At 34.9% G+C, this 16,190-nt stretch overlaps 1 protein-coding gene across 1 annotated transcript; it reads right to left on the reverse strand.

Moving 5' to 3' along the window:
• Positions 1–1,724: 1,724 nt before the first annotated feature.
• Positions 1,725–16,000, reverse strand: LOC100377509 (protein phosphatase 1F-like). Its single transcript, XM_002732056.3, has 7 exons — positions 15,815–16,000; positions 12,683–12,795; positions 8,486–8,685; positions 6,417–6,608; positions 4,109–4,252; positions 2,946–3,039; positions 1,725–2,634 (listed from the first exon to the last, which is right to left on the reverse strand). The coding sequence occupies exons 1-7, from the start codon at positions 15,994–15,996 to the stop codon at positions 1,790–1,792; spliced, it is 1,770 nt and encodes a 589-aa protein (XP_002732102.2). The 5' UTR covers positions 15,997–16,000; the 3' UTR covers positions 1,725–1,789.
• Positions 16,001–16,190: the final 190 nt, after the last annotated feature.

The following is a 16,190-nucleotide window of genomic DNA, read 5'->3' on the forward strand; positions in this document are numbered from 1 at the left end:
ATGACATGTGTCATAACACAGGTGCCAGCATGCTGTCAGCACACAAGTGATGATATGTGTCATAACACAGGTGCCAGCATGCTGTCAGCACACAAGTGACGACATGTGTCATAACACAGGGGGCAGCATACTGTCAGCACACAAGTGACGACATGTGCCATAACACAAGTGGCAGCATACTGTCAGCACACAAGTGATGACATGTGTCATAACACAAGTGGCAGCATACTGTCAGCACACAAGTGATGACATGTGTCATAACACAGGTGGCAGCATACTGTCAGCACACAAGTGATGACAACTGTAAACACAGGTGGCAGTATACTGTCAGCACACAAGTGATGACATGTGTCATAACACAGGTGGCAGCATACTGTCAGCACACAAGTGATGACAAGTGTAAACACAGGTGGCAGTATACTGTCAGCACACAAGTGATGACATGTGTCATAACACAGGTGGCAGCATACTGTCAGCACACAAGTGATGACAAGTGTAAACACAGGTGGCAGTATACTGTCAGCATACAAGTGATGACATGTGTCACAACACAGGTGGCAGCATACTGTCAGCACATAAGTGATGACATGTGTCCTAACACAGGTGGCAGTATACTGTCAGCACACAAGTGATGACAAGTGTAAACACAGGTGGCAGCATACTGTCAGCACACAAGTGATGACATGTGTCATAACACAAGTGGCAGCATACTGTCAGCACACAAGTGATGACATGTGTCATAACACAGGTGGCAGCATACTGTCAGCACACAAGTGATGACAACTGTAAACACAGGTGGCAGTATACTGTCAGCACACAAGTGATGACATGTGTCATAACACAGGTGGCAGCATACTGTCAGCACACAAGTGATGACAAGTGTAAACACAGGTGGCAGTATACTGTCAGCACACAAGTGATGACATGTGTCATAACACAGGTGGCAGCATACTGTCAGCACACAAGTGATGACAAGTGTAAACACAGGTGGCAGTATACTGTCAGCATACAAGTGATGACATGTGTCACAACACAGGTGGCAGCATACTGTCAGCACATAAGTGATGACATGTGTCCTAACACAGGTGGCAGTATACTGTCAGCACACAAGTGATGACAAGTGTAAACACAGGTGGCAGCATACTGTCAGCACACAAGTGATGACATGTGTCATAACACAGGTGGCAGCATGCTGTCAGCACACAAGTGACGACATGTGTCATAACACAGGTGGCAGCATACTGTCAGCACACAAGTGACGACATGTGTCATAACACAAGTGGCAGCATACTGTCAGCACACAAGTGATGACATGTGTCATGACACAGGTGGCAGCATACTGTCAGCACACAAGTGACGACATGTGTCTTAACACAGGTGGCAGCATGCTGTCAGCACACAAGTGACGACATGTGTCATAACACAGGTGGCAGCATGCTGTCAGCACACAAGTGATGACATGTGTCATAACACAGGTGGCAGCATGCTGTCAGCACACAAGTGATGACATGTGTCATAACACAGGTGGCAGCATGCTGTCAGCACACAAGTGACGACATGTGTCTTAACACAGGTGGCAGCATGCTGTCAGCCCACGAGTGATGTCACGTGTCATAACACAGGTGGCAGCATGCTGTCAGCACACAAGTGATGACATGTGTCACAATACAACATGTGTCAGGACGTAAACATGTACGAGAATACAAGCAACATTGGAAACAGACTGTGTGTTTTAGCATTATATTATTACACTAAATGTAATAGGGTGATTATATCATTAAATAAGATTTTAAGAGGTTGACTGCCTCCGTTTTCCTGAAGAAGAAGACTCTTTTGAAGATGAAGATGAAGTAGACCTCGTTCTGCCTGTTTTAGGCGGACTTTTCCGAACTTTCAGTGTGCTTGGTAAAGAATTAGTTTTGGCAAACCCGGTAGAATTCATGGTTGTTTTCGTAGCAGAAGTGGCTGTAAATAAAGGCCCGCTTCCACTTCCAGATCTGCGTCGGGCTAATTTACTTGAAACTGTTCTCTTTGATTTACTTTTCCGAGTCACCTTGACAGACATGTCTCTTGGAGATGAGATTTCCTCCTCAGAGAATGATGAAGTATTTCTTCCGTGGGAACTCATTTCAGAATGTCTAGTTTTCAGTTTTGGGCTTGAGATAAACTTCATACTGTCTCCGATGTGTAAGTTATTAACTCCTAGTGTAATTTGCTCCTTTGACAATTCATGCTTCTCAGATGATTGCGTTTCAGTTGATCGATCAGTTCTCTTATCTCCTCCACATTGCTTTATATTCTCCTTCTCCTCATCTTTCTCTGCATCAGCAGCAACTTTCACGTTTTTTTGTTTATTATCGCTACTCTTCTCATGATGAGGATGTAAGAATACTACAATGACACTGATGTTATCACTGGAACCTCCTTCTTTCGCCATGGTAACCAGTTTACATGCTACCGTAGTCAGATCACTGCCAGTATTGATATATGTCTGAATTGTGGAGCATACTTCTTGCGGTGACATAGTATCCCATAAGCCATCACACGCCAGTATTACACATTCTTCGTCACCTTGTAGTTGGACAGATGTCGTGTCAGCATCTCCACATACATAAGGTTTGTGATCAGCATCACCTGTAATAGAATAAAGGGACATTTACTGATCACTGCAAATTCTCATCAGTAATGTGTATAGCACATTATGAAAATCGGCTAAATGATTGATGAACAACTGTCAGTTAAAGATCAACTACCAGTAGATTAAAAACGAATCAACATGCATATGCATAAAGCTATTGTCTTGTCGTTGTATCAACTTTGAACAGTCCAGGTATGTTCAAGAAATGACAAACATACACACGAATGGAAAGACAGATCCCAAACTGTGTTTAAAGTCACTTATGTCTGATGTAAACTAAAAGTGATATTAATATGACTTGATTTACCTATAGCTCTGGACACTGATAGAGTACCATTGACTCTCCATGCTCCAAACCAAACAACACATCCACCTAAGTCTTCTATTCTTTTTCTCTCATCCTGTGAAGGTAATGATGAAATGAAAAATGATGATTATATTTCTCACATATCAAGTTAATATTTATTATTATACATCTGTCACCGTAATGCCAGCGTAAGTTATAGCATGCCATAATTTTGCAGTATTGCACTGGGTATTTTCATCCTACTATATTAGGAGACGCAAATTCCAAATAATGAACGATTACACGCGTAAGCATCCTCTAATAATGAAAAATAAACATAGCTGCCCCCAGGATTTGACCGGACCACACACGAAGAAGTTCGCTAAATATGTTCTAAATGTTTTGGATTTAGGCATTCCCATGATGTATTCCTGGGAGGAAAAGATGTATAATAATAAGGTTATTACGAGGATACTGCAAAGTATGCACTCAGACAGTATGTGGTCGCATCAAACACCGCTGTGTGTTTGTCATACTCCAGCTGTACTGCCTTCGTGCATACTTTGCAGTATCCTCGTAATAACCTTATATTATACCTCATGTCATTAACAACCAATCATCATCAAAACCTATTTAGCCTATTTTCTGTATTCCACAATGCATTCGTCATCAGAGTGAGGTCAATTTAGGTTTACGTTTAATGCAACCTAACGTTCAGCACCATCAAAGAGATTTGTCAATCAAACCTCATTGATGGTGCTAAACCTTGTACTTGTACTTCAAAGCCGACACATAAGCGATGCTACCAGATATATACACCAGTTAACAAGCCACACCAACCCAGCGACTGCTCAGATTGTAAAGGATTTGTACACACTCCCACCATGTCATTCATTTTAATGTGCAATTACAATTCTGGTTCCCCAATAACTCTGGATTTATGGCAATAACTTGTCATGGGTAAACGATTCGCAGCAATATTCATCAAATAACTAACTTGCCATGAATGCTTTCACTATTTGATTAACATTCATAAAACAAATCCACATATTTTTTTTTCAATTTTGATAAGACAGTTTAAAATTATGTTTATTTTGTCTAAAATTAACAAACAAATTATGCAAAAATATCTCAAATTCAGCAAAATGTTGGGGTGAATTAAAATTCAGATAAATTAGGTTTACCTCTCTCTCTGGTTTATGTGGTTGCATTATCTCCACTGGTTGTCCATTCCTCATCAATAACGCTTGTGAATCTCCCAACCATGCCAGATGTAACACATCATTCATTATCACAACATTGACTGCTGTTGATCCACTTCGTAATCGCTGAAAGCAACAATAAAACCTGACATTCAATGCAAGACTTTGTCGTTAGTATTATTATAAATGCAACGTACATAATCAATATGAAGATTAGACAAGCAGCCTATCGGCTGAGATAGCTCCGCTGTTAGCAATGCACATTTCAATTAAAGAAGTGAAGACATCATTAGAAAATGAACAATATGAATAGTATCAAAGCAATCGGACTTGCAGTTTTTAACAAGAAGTCGAAAATATCACTTTTTACCAAAAATTACAAAAATATTCACCAAAATAAATTAATTAGAGAATTGAAGATATCATCACAAAACGAACAAATCTGAGAGAGGTCCACATGTAGTACCTATATATGTAATATCAAAGCAATCGGACTTACAGTTTTCAACAAGAAGTCGAAAATATCACTTTTTACCAAAAATGACAAAAATATTCACCAAAATTAGAGAATTGAAGATATCATCACAAAATGAACAAATCTGAGAGAGGTCCACATGTAGTACCTATATATGTAATATCAAAGCAATCGAACTTGCGGTTTTTAACAAGAAGTCAAAAATATCACTTTTTACCAAAAATGACAAAAATATTCACCAAAATTAGAGAATTGAAGATATCATCACGAAATAAACAAATCTGAGAGAGGTCCACATGTAGTACCTATATATGTAGTATCAAAGCAATTGGACTTGCGGTTTTTAACAAGAAGTCGAAAATATCACTTTTCACCAAAAAATGACAAAAATATTCACCAAAATTAGAGAATTAAAGATATCATTACAAAATGAACAAATCTGAGAGAGGTCCACATGTAGTACCTATATATGTAATATCAAAGCATTTGCACTTGCGGTTTTTAACAAGAAGTCGAAAATATCAGTTTTTACCAAAAATGACAAAAATATTCACCAAAATTAGAGAATTAAAGATATCATTACAAAATGAACAAATCTGAGAGAGGTCCACATGTAGTACCTATATATGTAATATCAAAGCATTTGCACTTGCGGTTTTTAACAAGAAGTCGAAAATATCAGTTTTTACCAAAAATGACAAAAATATTCACCAAAATTAAAGAATTACAGATATCATTACAAAATTAACAAATCTGAGAGAGGTACACATGTAGTACCTATAGATGTAATATCAAAGCAATTTCACCTGCGGTTTTTAACAAGAACTCGAAAATATAGTTTTTACCAAAAATGACAAAAATATTCACCAAAATTAGAGAATTAAAGATATCAACATGAAATGAACAAATCTAAGAGAGGTCTACCCAAGGTACATATACACCAAGTATCAAAGCATTTAGGCTTGTAGTTTTCAAGAAGAAGTCGAAAAAGTAAAACATTGACACGGACGACGGACGACGGACGACGACGACGACGGACAATCACTCATATGATAAGCTCCGCTCGACAAAGTCGACAGCGGAGCTAAAAATGAAAAAATTCCTCAAAAAAAATGAAATTGGTTTAGCCTGGAATCTCTGTCACTTCCAATAACTTGTAGACCAATACCATGAGTGCATAGCACAGATGATTTGTTTAGTTTATAAGTTTTGCTTAAATGTATACATCATGTACTGTATATATGGTGAAAATTCTTTCGCTTCATTCGTTAAATGCAGCACACAGAGAATTTCCCAGCAACAAGCGTAACCCAGATGATGACAATGTAATAATTTCACATCAACCAATCAAATGTACCTGACCGTCAATGTGTCCATTGACTGTAATCGCATTCTGGAAGACATTTATTTATTTAACCAGTATTTATCGGATTAAAGATGCATATCTCGTTTTCATACTATCATTTCATGTCAACAGGAAAAAACCCAATTACAGACTCAGAAATGACGAACAGCACTCAAACATGTACATTTATTGAGAGAATTAAGTCAGTTGTCCAATGGAAACCTCTACTTTAATTGCAACAACAAGAATAGGAACAGGACACAGAACTGTCAGCTTCACAACCCCTCTGAAAGTATATCTCCAAAGCGGGCAGAATGTACTGATGTGCAGCTGACCGTAGGAGTTGAATCCACAACTTCCCTGATGTTAGACAGACATGCTAACCATTAGACACATCAGATGGAATGACACTGAAAGAGTTACATTGTATAGAATAGAAAGCAATAAAATCAACTAGAATATGACTTTACCTCTCTGGTTGCTCTTTCAACAAACGTGTGATCTGTTTTCTTAAAAGCTTCCTTGAGTGCTGTTTCAACATCATCATTTTGAAAACCTTTGTGGTGTACTAGATGACAGTGTAGATGTGCTGCAGCATAATGTGAAGCATCTACACCACCATGGCCATCAAATACAGCATAGTATGATGGTTTACATGGTTTCTATAGAAACATAGCAAAGATAAATGAGTCAAAATCATGATGGTTTGCTTTAATGGTTTTTTTTAAATGCGTGTCTTTTGTACATTGTTTAAAGGTTATTCAAGATGAATTTCAAATTTTAAGACTTTTTAGCCAAACAAATTATTTGCTTTCATATTTGGGCAAAAAGCAATTGTACTCGCAGTTACAAGAAAAATCCAATGAGCATGAATGGTTTTCTAGCTGGTCTACTAAAATCATAAATACAAAGTGATGCGACTTTCGCACCTACAAAACACATTCGTTGTTCTGCAGGGCAAGGACAAATGTAGGGAAGGAAATAAGGCCAAGAATAAATTACGTTTCAGATGCCAGTTAAACACATCCCAGTTCTTATTAAAAAAATCATAAATTTTGGAATGTCAATTTCAGAAAACAAATTGAACAGAAATTTAGTTTTCACCTAATCAGACATAATACAAATGCAGTTGTATTTGCCACTGTGTATTAAGTATTAACCAGTGAAATATGATATGAATTACTACTACATTTGGAAATTTGAGGCAAATGACCTTTTATACAATGATGCAATGCACAGAGAAAAAATATAATAGTCTCTCAAAATTGTCAATGCACAGTAAATGTCATGGCATGACATGAAAGAGTCCTTGATGTTCAATAGTGAATATAACGAAAATGAGTCAGCCATAGACAAAAATGCATGTTAATATGTATAATGAATAATGTAGTTGTAAAGTTTGTAATCAGTCTAATATTGTCATAGGTATGGCTCTGGAACAACATTCATCAATACAAAATAAATCAGAAAAACAAAAAGACATGCATCAAGGTAAAGTCAAATGTATGGTGGAAATGCTTGATTTTGTATAATTTTAGCATAAAAATGGGTGCCATTCAGCCATCTTGAAGTCAGACACGTCCAAGATATAGGTGCGGTTGCACACATGAACATACAATGCACACACCGACATAACATGGGTATGACATAACAGAAATATACAAAATAGTTTATATTTTAATATCAGAGTTCTGTTCAATTTATTTGGTTTGCCTTTTTGTTATCACTTGAATTATTTATTTCCCAAATATGTTCACAATGTACTAGTATTTCACATTAGAAATAAGCTTATTGAACATCAGACCAACCAATTCAATTCATAGTATATTTAATAACTGGTGACAATATTTAAATCAATATGTGAGAAACATCACTAACATATCTCACTAAATAATTAACCAATATCACAAACAAGAAAAGTTGAAAAATGCCACACGTGCTCCTGATGTTAGTTCATGAGAGGCTTTTGACTGAATTCCAGCTAATCGAATGTCATGAATGCTATTTTGTGAGTTGCCTTTTCTGATGTTGTAATCTGACCCTGTAGGTCTGACAACCTAGAAAATTCTGTCACATAATTTTAATCCTATTAAGTATCAACAATTTGGCTAGTGAGTTTTCTGATATACTAATTTACTGAAACAATGATATTCTGCACAGGAAGTAATATTGAATTGTCTCTATTCAGCTGTCTTGAATTCGTACTTTCCCTGACCACGAATTGTATAGCTAAAACAAAATATACCGGTATGTATCAAAATCTTAGAACAAAGAGGAAACATCAATTGGTGTGAAATGCAAAACAGGGTTGGAACAAAATGGTATTGAGATGAAATAGCACTGGAATGAAACAGCTGGGAACTGCTTCAGGATAAATCAACACCCCTCCGATCCAGAATGTGTGTGACCACTTGTCAGCATCAGCAATTCTGGTAGGTCATCACCTCAGCCAAAGCAGTTGTGAGCCAATATTTCTGAAACTTGCTGTAACATACTACAATACAGTCAATTACAACCTCGTTAGTAACAAGATACTTACTTTTGTTGAGAAAAGATAATCTAAATTTGGAATTATAATGTGCTTGTCTTCCATCTTCCGCCGCGTATTCTTGATGGCATATGAAGAGACTACATGTGACATTCCAGGATACTCTAATCTCGGAGGATTATCATTCCATTTCTCACATATTTCATGTACTTTACTGAACACCACTCTTGCAAACCTCTCAGCATTGATCACTTTGAATAAAATAATAACATTTACTGAAATTATTATTTCAATTAATTTTGATTCTGAAAAAGTAAAAATAATATTAAAACCTTGCAAAATATATTTACTTTTTAATGGGGCAGGAAATACAATTTGTCAGCAAGCAAGTTTTCCAAGTTGTTCTTTTCTATAGAATGTTATGCATATTTATCAGTTTGTGAAAAATATGCCTGAAATAACACCTAGATGATGTATGGAGGTTTACTACAATTGCACAATAAAATAAAGCACTGATATAAGGCCCATACCAAAATTATAATGTTTGTGGTTACAACGATAACCAGTTAAAAATGTGTGGGTGCTATACTCTTTTTATTGATTTTTGCAAGAATTGAAAATTAAATATCATGAAAGTCTAAATAAAAACACATTTTATAACATTTTTAATTATAAATCATAAATCAAATCAAAGAAAGCTTAGAAAGAACTCCCATGTGCTGAGAGTATTGGAGACACATTAAATATAATTCGAAATTACTTAGCTGAAAACTAATTATGCAAATCAGAAAATTAATATGACCAGATTTGAGTGTAAAACTAATGAGGTCTGCGCAATGTAACAGAAAATCTATGTCTCCAAGTTTAATTGAAATGTGATTAGAACCAAAAAATTATGAATTATTATGCTTATTAGGGAATTAATATGAACAGATTTTTACCCCAAACTAATTAGGTTTGTACATTGTCCTAGAGCATCTTTGTACTAAGTTTCATTGAAATGGAATAATTAGCACCACGAAAACTCCAAAATTTCGACCCCTCTACAAATTTGACCGCCTATTTATTTGCCGGGTTTCGGTGTTTTATTTACCTCCAAATTTTCGACTCCACTAAAAATTGCCGACTCATTCTTATTCGAAAATTGCGACCAGTTTTAGTTTTCCCCCAAACGAAAAAAAAACCGATGTGAGCGTTCAAACGGGACCTTCCTCAAAGGCATGAATCCGGGTTTCTGATTGACTGAGAGATTTTTATTTTATTGGTAACGAAAATATATTCTAAATAAACGAAGTTTCAAATAAAAACGAACACAAAAATCTCGGCATGCTGCGTTTCTGAATTGTTGATTATTACTGTACTCAGTAGTGATTATAATAATGTACACAAAATAAATTTGTTGAATGGTTATGAAATACAAATAAAAGTCAACTTAGTTTCATCGTAAGCGAATGATTCCGGTCTCGTATAAACGTTTGATGCTGTAGGATATCCGCCATGTTCTCTTAGGTCAAATAGGTCAAATCGCTAATTAACCAATCAAAAAGCTGGATGATGCGAAAACGGCATGATTTTTTTTAAATAAAAAAATTAGTTGTTTTTAAAAAATAAACTGGTCATCTGAAGAATAATTTAACATTGTTCACAGTGATAACAGCTCATTCTCGAAAGGAAGCTTACCCGCTCACGCTAGTCACGATAAAAATCATACACGTGTACTCTTGAATAGACAGACGTCAATGACTACGGTAAAACTTAGACTCTATTTTAGCCGGCAGGATTGATTGAAATGTCCGAAAAAAGACCCCAAAATACACCTTAAAAGTCCCATTTTATTTTCTTAAATCCCATTATATTTTTTAATCCAAGGGCGAATTTACGGCAGAATTTGGTCCCTCAAATCACCGGTACGGTGCTCAAATAAGGGACACGTGAGCTTTGATTCTAACCGGATACATTGCACTGGGTCGGGGAGATCGTTTGCTAAACTTCCATGTATCTTTTGTCCAATGGGTACCTGTACTTCGAACATTCGCAAGTTTTCCTAGGTAGTGCGAGACAGCTTTGTCTTTTGACCTATTAGTTTTGTGCTGACCTCTTCTCCGCGTCTTGATGTTTTGTTTTGCTTGTCATAATACTCACTGATTGATGACTTTGTTTAGATTTTGAGTTACAACTCGGCCACGACCTTTGCTTTTACCGTGAAACATGAGGAAGTTTACGTCAATTGACGGACATTGCATTTTTTAAAAACTAATGAAGCACACTGTCTATCATCCCCATTTTTTTTTGCTGATTTCTATTCTGAAAAATTCGACCGTCCGAAAATGCACCTTAATTTTGACTCTAAAAACACGTCACATTTCTAACACAAATTATTTAAAACCAGTCGAAATTTTGGAGTTTTTACGGTACTTTAGATATCAGTGTGAAAGATTAAAATTGGTTAATTATGCAAATTAGGTAATTAATATGTACAGATTTTAACCCACAATTATTCAGGTCTGTCTATTGTCCTACAGCATCCATGTACATTCATTGATATGTGATGTATAGTACCTGAGATATCAGTGTGAAAGTTGGTTAATTATGCAAATTAGGTGATTAATATGCACAAATATTTACCGGAAACTAATTGGGTCTGCATAATTCTAGATTCATTGAAATATGATGATTAGTACTTTAGATATCAGTAGAAAAGCTGAAAATTAATTATGCAAATTAGGTAATTAATATGCACAATTATTTACCCTAAAACTAATCAGGTCTCTGCATAGTCCTAAAGGATCTATGTACCAAGTTTCATTGAAATGCGATGATTAGTACTTGAGATACCCGTGGAAAAGCTGAAAATTAACTAATTATGCAAATTAGGTGATTAATATGCACAAATATTTATCGAAAACAATCAATCTCTGCATAGTCCTTGAGTATGTAAGTACCAAGTTTCATTGAAATGTAATGCTAACTACTTATATCAAATGCTGAAAATTAATTAATTATGCAAATTAGGTAATTAATATGTACTGATATTACCATAAAAACTATCAGGTCTGTGCAGTGTCGTATGACATCTATGTACCAAGTTTCATTGAAATGTGATGATTAGTACTTGAGATATCAGTGGAAAAAACGAAAATTGACTAATCATTATGCAAATTAGGTAATTAGTATCCACGGATTATTACCAAAAACTAATCAAAACCTAGCATTAGTTCAGAGCATCTATGTACCAAGTTTCATCAAAATCCAATGAGTGGTTGTTTAGATATCAGTGGAACAGTCATGGAACCACTAAAAAATAGCTAATTATCATGCAAATTAGGTAATTAATATGCACGGATTTTTACCAAAAATTAATCAAATCTGCGCATATGTTCAGAGCATCTATGTACCAAGTTTCATCAAAATCCAATGAGTGGTTCTTTAGATATCAGTGGAACAGTCATAGAACAGCTAAAAATTAGCTAATTATCATGCAAATTAGGTAATTAACGAGCATGGATTTTTACCAAAACCTAATCAAATCTGCGCATTGGCCCAGAGCATCTATGCACCAAGTTTCATCAAAAACCGATGTATGGTTCTTGAGATAGCAGTGGAACAGTCGGACACACATATACACATACACACATACACACATACACACATACACACATACACACATACACACATACACACACACTAACTACAAAGACTCCCATTTTGTGCTTCGCACATGGGAGTCAAAAATGGATTTTGGAAAACAAATCAACCAGAATCTTTTTTTCTGTGTTTTAGTGGTATTTTCTTGCATAGATTGCATTGATGTATCATTGATGGCTAGAGTATGAGGTTATTACGAGGATACCTTAAAGTATGCACGAAGACAGTACAGCTGGAGTATCGACTGACACGCAGCAGGCGGCATACTGTCTGAATGCATACATTGAGGTATCCTCGTAATAACCTCATACCTTATTATTATCTTTTCCTTCCAAGGATACATAATGGGAATGCCGAAATCCAAAAAGTTTAGAACAGAATTAGCGAACATCTTTGTGTGGGTCCGGTCAAGCCCTAGGGGCAGCCATGTTTGTTTTTATTATTAGAGGACGCTTATGTGCATAATCATTCCATATTTGGAATTTGCATTTCTTTATATGGTAGGATGAAAATACCGCGTAAAATACAGCAAAATTATGGCACGCTGTAACTTATAGCGTTACAATGACAGAGGTATAATAATAGACAATTTTAATTGGTTACCTGGTATGTCTTCTTCATCATCTGGTTGTTGAATATATCTATTTAAGTTAGATGATAAGATTGCATCAGCAGTTTTCCTGGCAATAGCAAATGCCAGCGATTGAGGTGCATTGCTGTAAAAATAATTAGATAATTCATCAATAAATATTCAACATGTACTTCGCATAGAAGAGGGACATAGTGGGGGTATTATAATGTAAAAGTATATGATGCAGATCAGATAGCAAGTAACCACTTTACCATGTACATGTATGACAATATTAAACACATCGTTTGATGAAAACATTCATAGACATGTGTTAATGTAAATATAAAAAATATCTTGAATTTGAATGATACAACTAGGGTGGAGTATGAGACCTCTTCTCGGATATAAAGTCTGACTCGATATAGTAATTGTAGAATGACGGAACTGGAGATTTTACTTCATTAGTTTTGTTATGATTATTAGTTTTTGGCAGAAAAATTTCTTCAAAGTTTCATTCAAGTCCTAATAACATCATAAGATGAATGCACTCAAGCTGCTTGAAGAAATATATTAATATCCACATGTCACATACCACTACAAATTCTATCACTTCATAGTTCCTGTTTCACTAATTATACCACTACAAATCTATCACTTTATAGTTCCTGTTTCACTACCACTACAAATCTATCACTTTATAGTTTCTGTTTCACTAATTATACCACTACAAATCTATCACTTTATAGTTCCTGTTTCACTAATTTTACCACTACAAATCTTTCACTTTATAGTTCCTGTTTCACTAATTTTACCACTACAAATCTTTCACTTTATAGTTCCTGTTTCACTAATTATACCACTACAAATCTATCACTTTATAGTTCCTGTTTCACTAATTATACCACTACAAATCTATCACTTTATAGTTCCTGTTTCACTAATTATACCACTACAAATCTATCACTTTATAGTTTCTGTTTCACTAATTATACCACTACAAATCTATCACTTTATAGTTCCTGTTTCACTAATTTTACCACTACAAATCTTTCACTTTATAGTTCCTGTTTCACTAATTATACCACTACAAATCTATCACTTTATAGTTCCTGTTTCACTAATTATACCACTACAAATCTATCACTTTATAGTTCCTGTTTCACTAATTATACCACTACAAATCTATCACTTTATAGTTCCTGTTTCACTAATTATACCACTACAAATCTATCACTTTATAGTTCCTGTTTCACTAATTATACCACTACAAATCTATCACTTTATAGTTCCTGTTTCACTAATTATACCACTACAAATCTATCACTTTATAGTTCCTGTTTCACTAATTATACCACTACAAATCTATCACTTTATAGTTCCTGTTTCACTAATTTTACCACTACAAATCTATCACTTTATAGTTTCTGTTTCACTAATTAGACCACTACAAATCTATCACTTTATAGTTCCTGTTTCACTAATTATACCACTACAAATCTATCACTTTATAGTTCCTGTTTCACTAATTTTACCACTACAAATCTATCACTTTATAGTTCCTGTTTCACTAATTATACCACTACAAATCTATCACTTTATAGTTCCTGTTTCACTAATTATACCACTACAAATCTATCACTTTATAGTTTCTGTTTCACTAATTATACCACTACAAATCTATCACTTTATAGTTCCTGTTTCACTAATTTTACCACTACAAATCTATCACTTTATAGTTCCTGTTTCACTAATTTTAGTACACATACCGGTATGTACATGTATAGATTTATTGACCAATTTTAGAAATCTGGTATATAAAAACTTTGAGAAAATTTAATTTGGTTTTCATTTTATCCAACATCATTCACTGTTAAACTTAATTGGATAAATACAAGTAGTTATACATTCCAACTTTTTTATATCAAATTTGCTATTAGTAATTGATACCACACATTATACGGATAATGACAACATAGGTAACCTGTCTTGACCTTTTGTGTAAACTGATAAGCATGCTCAGATTACAGAAAGGGGCGACATGGGGATAAACCTTATAAAATCCTTTCAGGCAATATCATAAGATGATGTCAGATTGGGGTTGGATTGGGGGAGGAAATTTTAGCCATGAAAAGCGATTTTATTATTTAATGAGTTCTTGTTCATAATAAACTCTCCTTTTTAAGAATTTGAGCTTTAAAATTAGAAAGTAATTTTCTAAAATCTGTGTAATTAAATCAACTATGAATAGTGTTTATTATGATAAAAAAAAACATGGGTTTCAATCAATTCTGAATGAGGTAAAAATTATGCTGGTGATCAATATTAATATTTTAGGAGGGTGGGAAGTTGGCTATAAAATTTAAGGAATTCAGTTTTTTATTTATCAAGCTTTTGATGATGTCCCTTATCAAAAATAAATACTGTATTAAGATTTTTCAAATTGGTAAAAGACTAAAAAGTTCTCAAAACTCTTCACTACTGTGTCGGTTTAGCTTAGATCTGTTTCTGTTGTAATAATAATAATAATAATTGTTTATTGCATCTTTAAAAATGTACATTTCTTTCAGTATATAGCAATAGAAATATCAATCAATACAGAAAAATAAAATATAACAAGTTAGTAAAAAGAATTTTAAAGAGTAAATCAAATATAATAAGTTCAAACCACATGTTTTTTGTTTTTTAGGCAATGTGTTAAAAAATTTACTGATCAAAAATGCATTTACTGTACTAACTATACATATACCGGTACTAATACATGCCACACCCCTGGTCGCAATTTGTAAACATTTTTTTTTTCAACTGGGTACAAGAAGGATCAGTCCTAAAATAGCCACATTTATGATTTATGCCTCCCTATTAACTTAGTTATGATTGTCGAAAATTAACTTTGACCTTGTGTTGGCTCCTTGGTCCGCTACTTGTACCCCGTCTTCCATTCACTACTGTTTGGCCTTGTTTTGATGTCTTATAGCACGAAGAACAAAGATAAGTTCACTGTAATTTACACTGGTTGTGGCAGTGTCAGATTGTATGTATCATGCGGTTTGGATAAGCTACCGTCGGCATTGCATAATATAATCTGTTGCCTGCAACTGTTTGGTCTGTAGTCATAATAATAAACCATGGATAGGAATATCAACATTGCTAAGGAATATACTTACTATTTTTCGAGGTATTGCAACACCCAGTCCAGGGTCTCACCTTCAACTTCATGTTCTGTAAGAGAGTATGTGACAAGCCGGAATGGAAGAGCATGATCACTTGTTAATGGTCCTCTATTTATGTCTGTGAAAGTGCTCAAAAACTGCCGTACCTCATCCTCCCACTTCTCACGGGCCTCCATTACCATCAGTATTATGTGAGTAAAGAATTATGCGATTAACAAACCAACAAACCGACAAAATACCCACGTTATGCTACGTCACGAGTAAACACACTTGTAATCGGAGTCCGATGTTTTGCGCAAATAACCGAAATGCGTTTACAATCCGTTCAGAGTTTTCCATGGCAACATAGCTCTTCGAACAGTCCAGAAAT

Source organism: Saccoglossus kowalevskii, chromosome 16, assembly GCF_978046115.1.
Source record: "Saccoglossus kowalevskii chromosome 16, keSacKowa6.1, whole genome shotgun sequence".
NCBI classification, from domain to species: Eukaryota; Metazoa; Hemichordata; class Enteropneusta; family Harrimaniidae; genus Saccoglossus; species Saccoglossus kowalevskii.

Coding starts and splice junctions, on each gene's coding strand:
- LOC100377509 (XM_002732056.3), bottom strand. CDS start 15,996: ATGGAGGCCCGTGAGAAGTGGGAGGATGAGGTACGGCAGTTTTTGAGC. Junction 12,796..15,814: donor TTGCAATACCTCGAAAAATA/GTAAGTATATTC, acceptor TTATTTTTACAG/CAATGCACCTCAATCGCTGG. Junction 6,609..8,485: donor ATTATCTTTTCTCAACAAAA/GTAAGTATCTTG, acceptor ATGTTTCTATAG/AAACCATGTAAACCATCATA.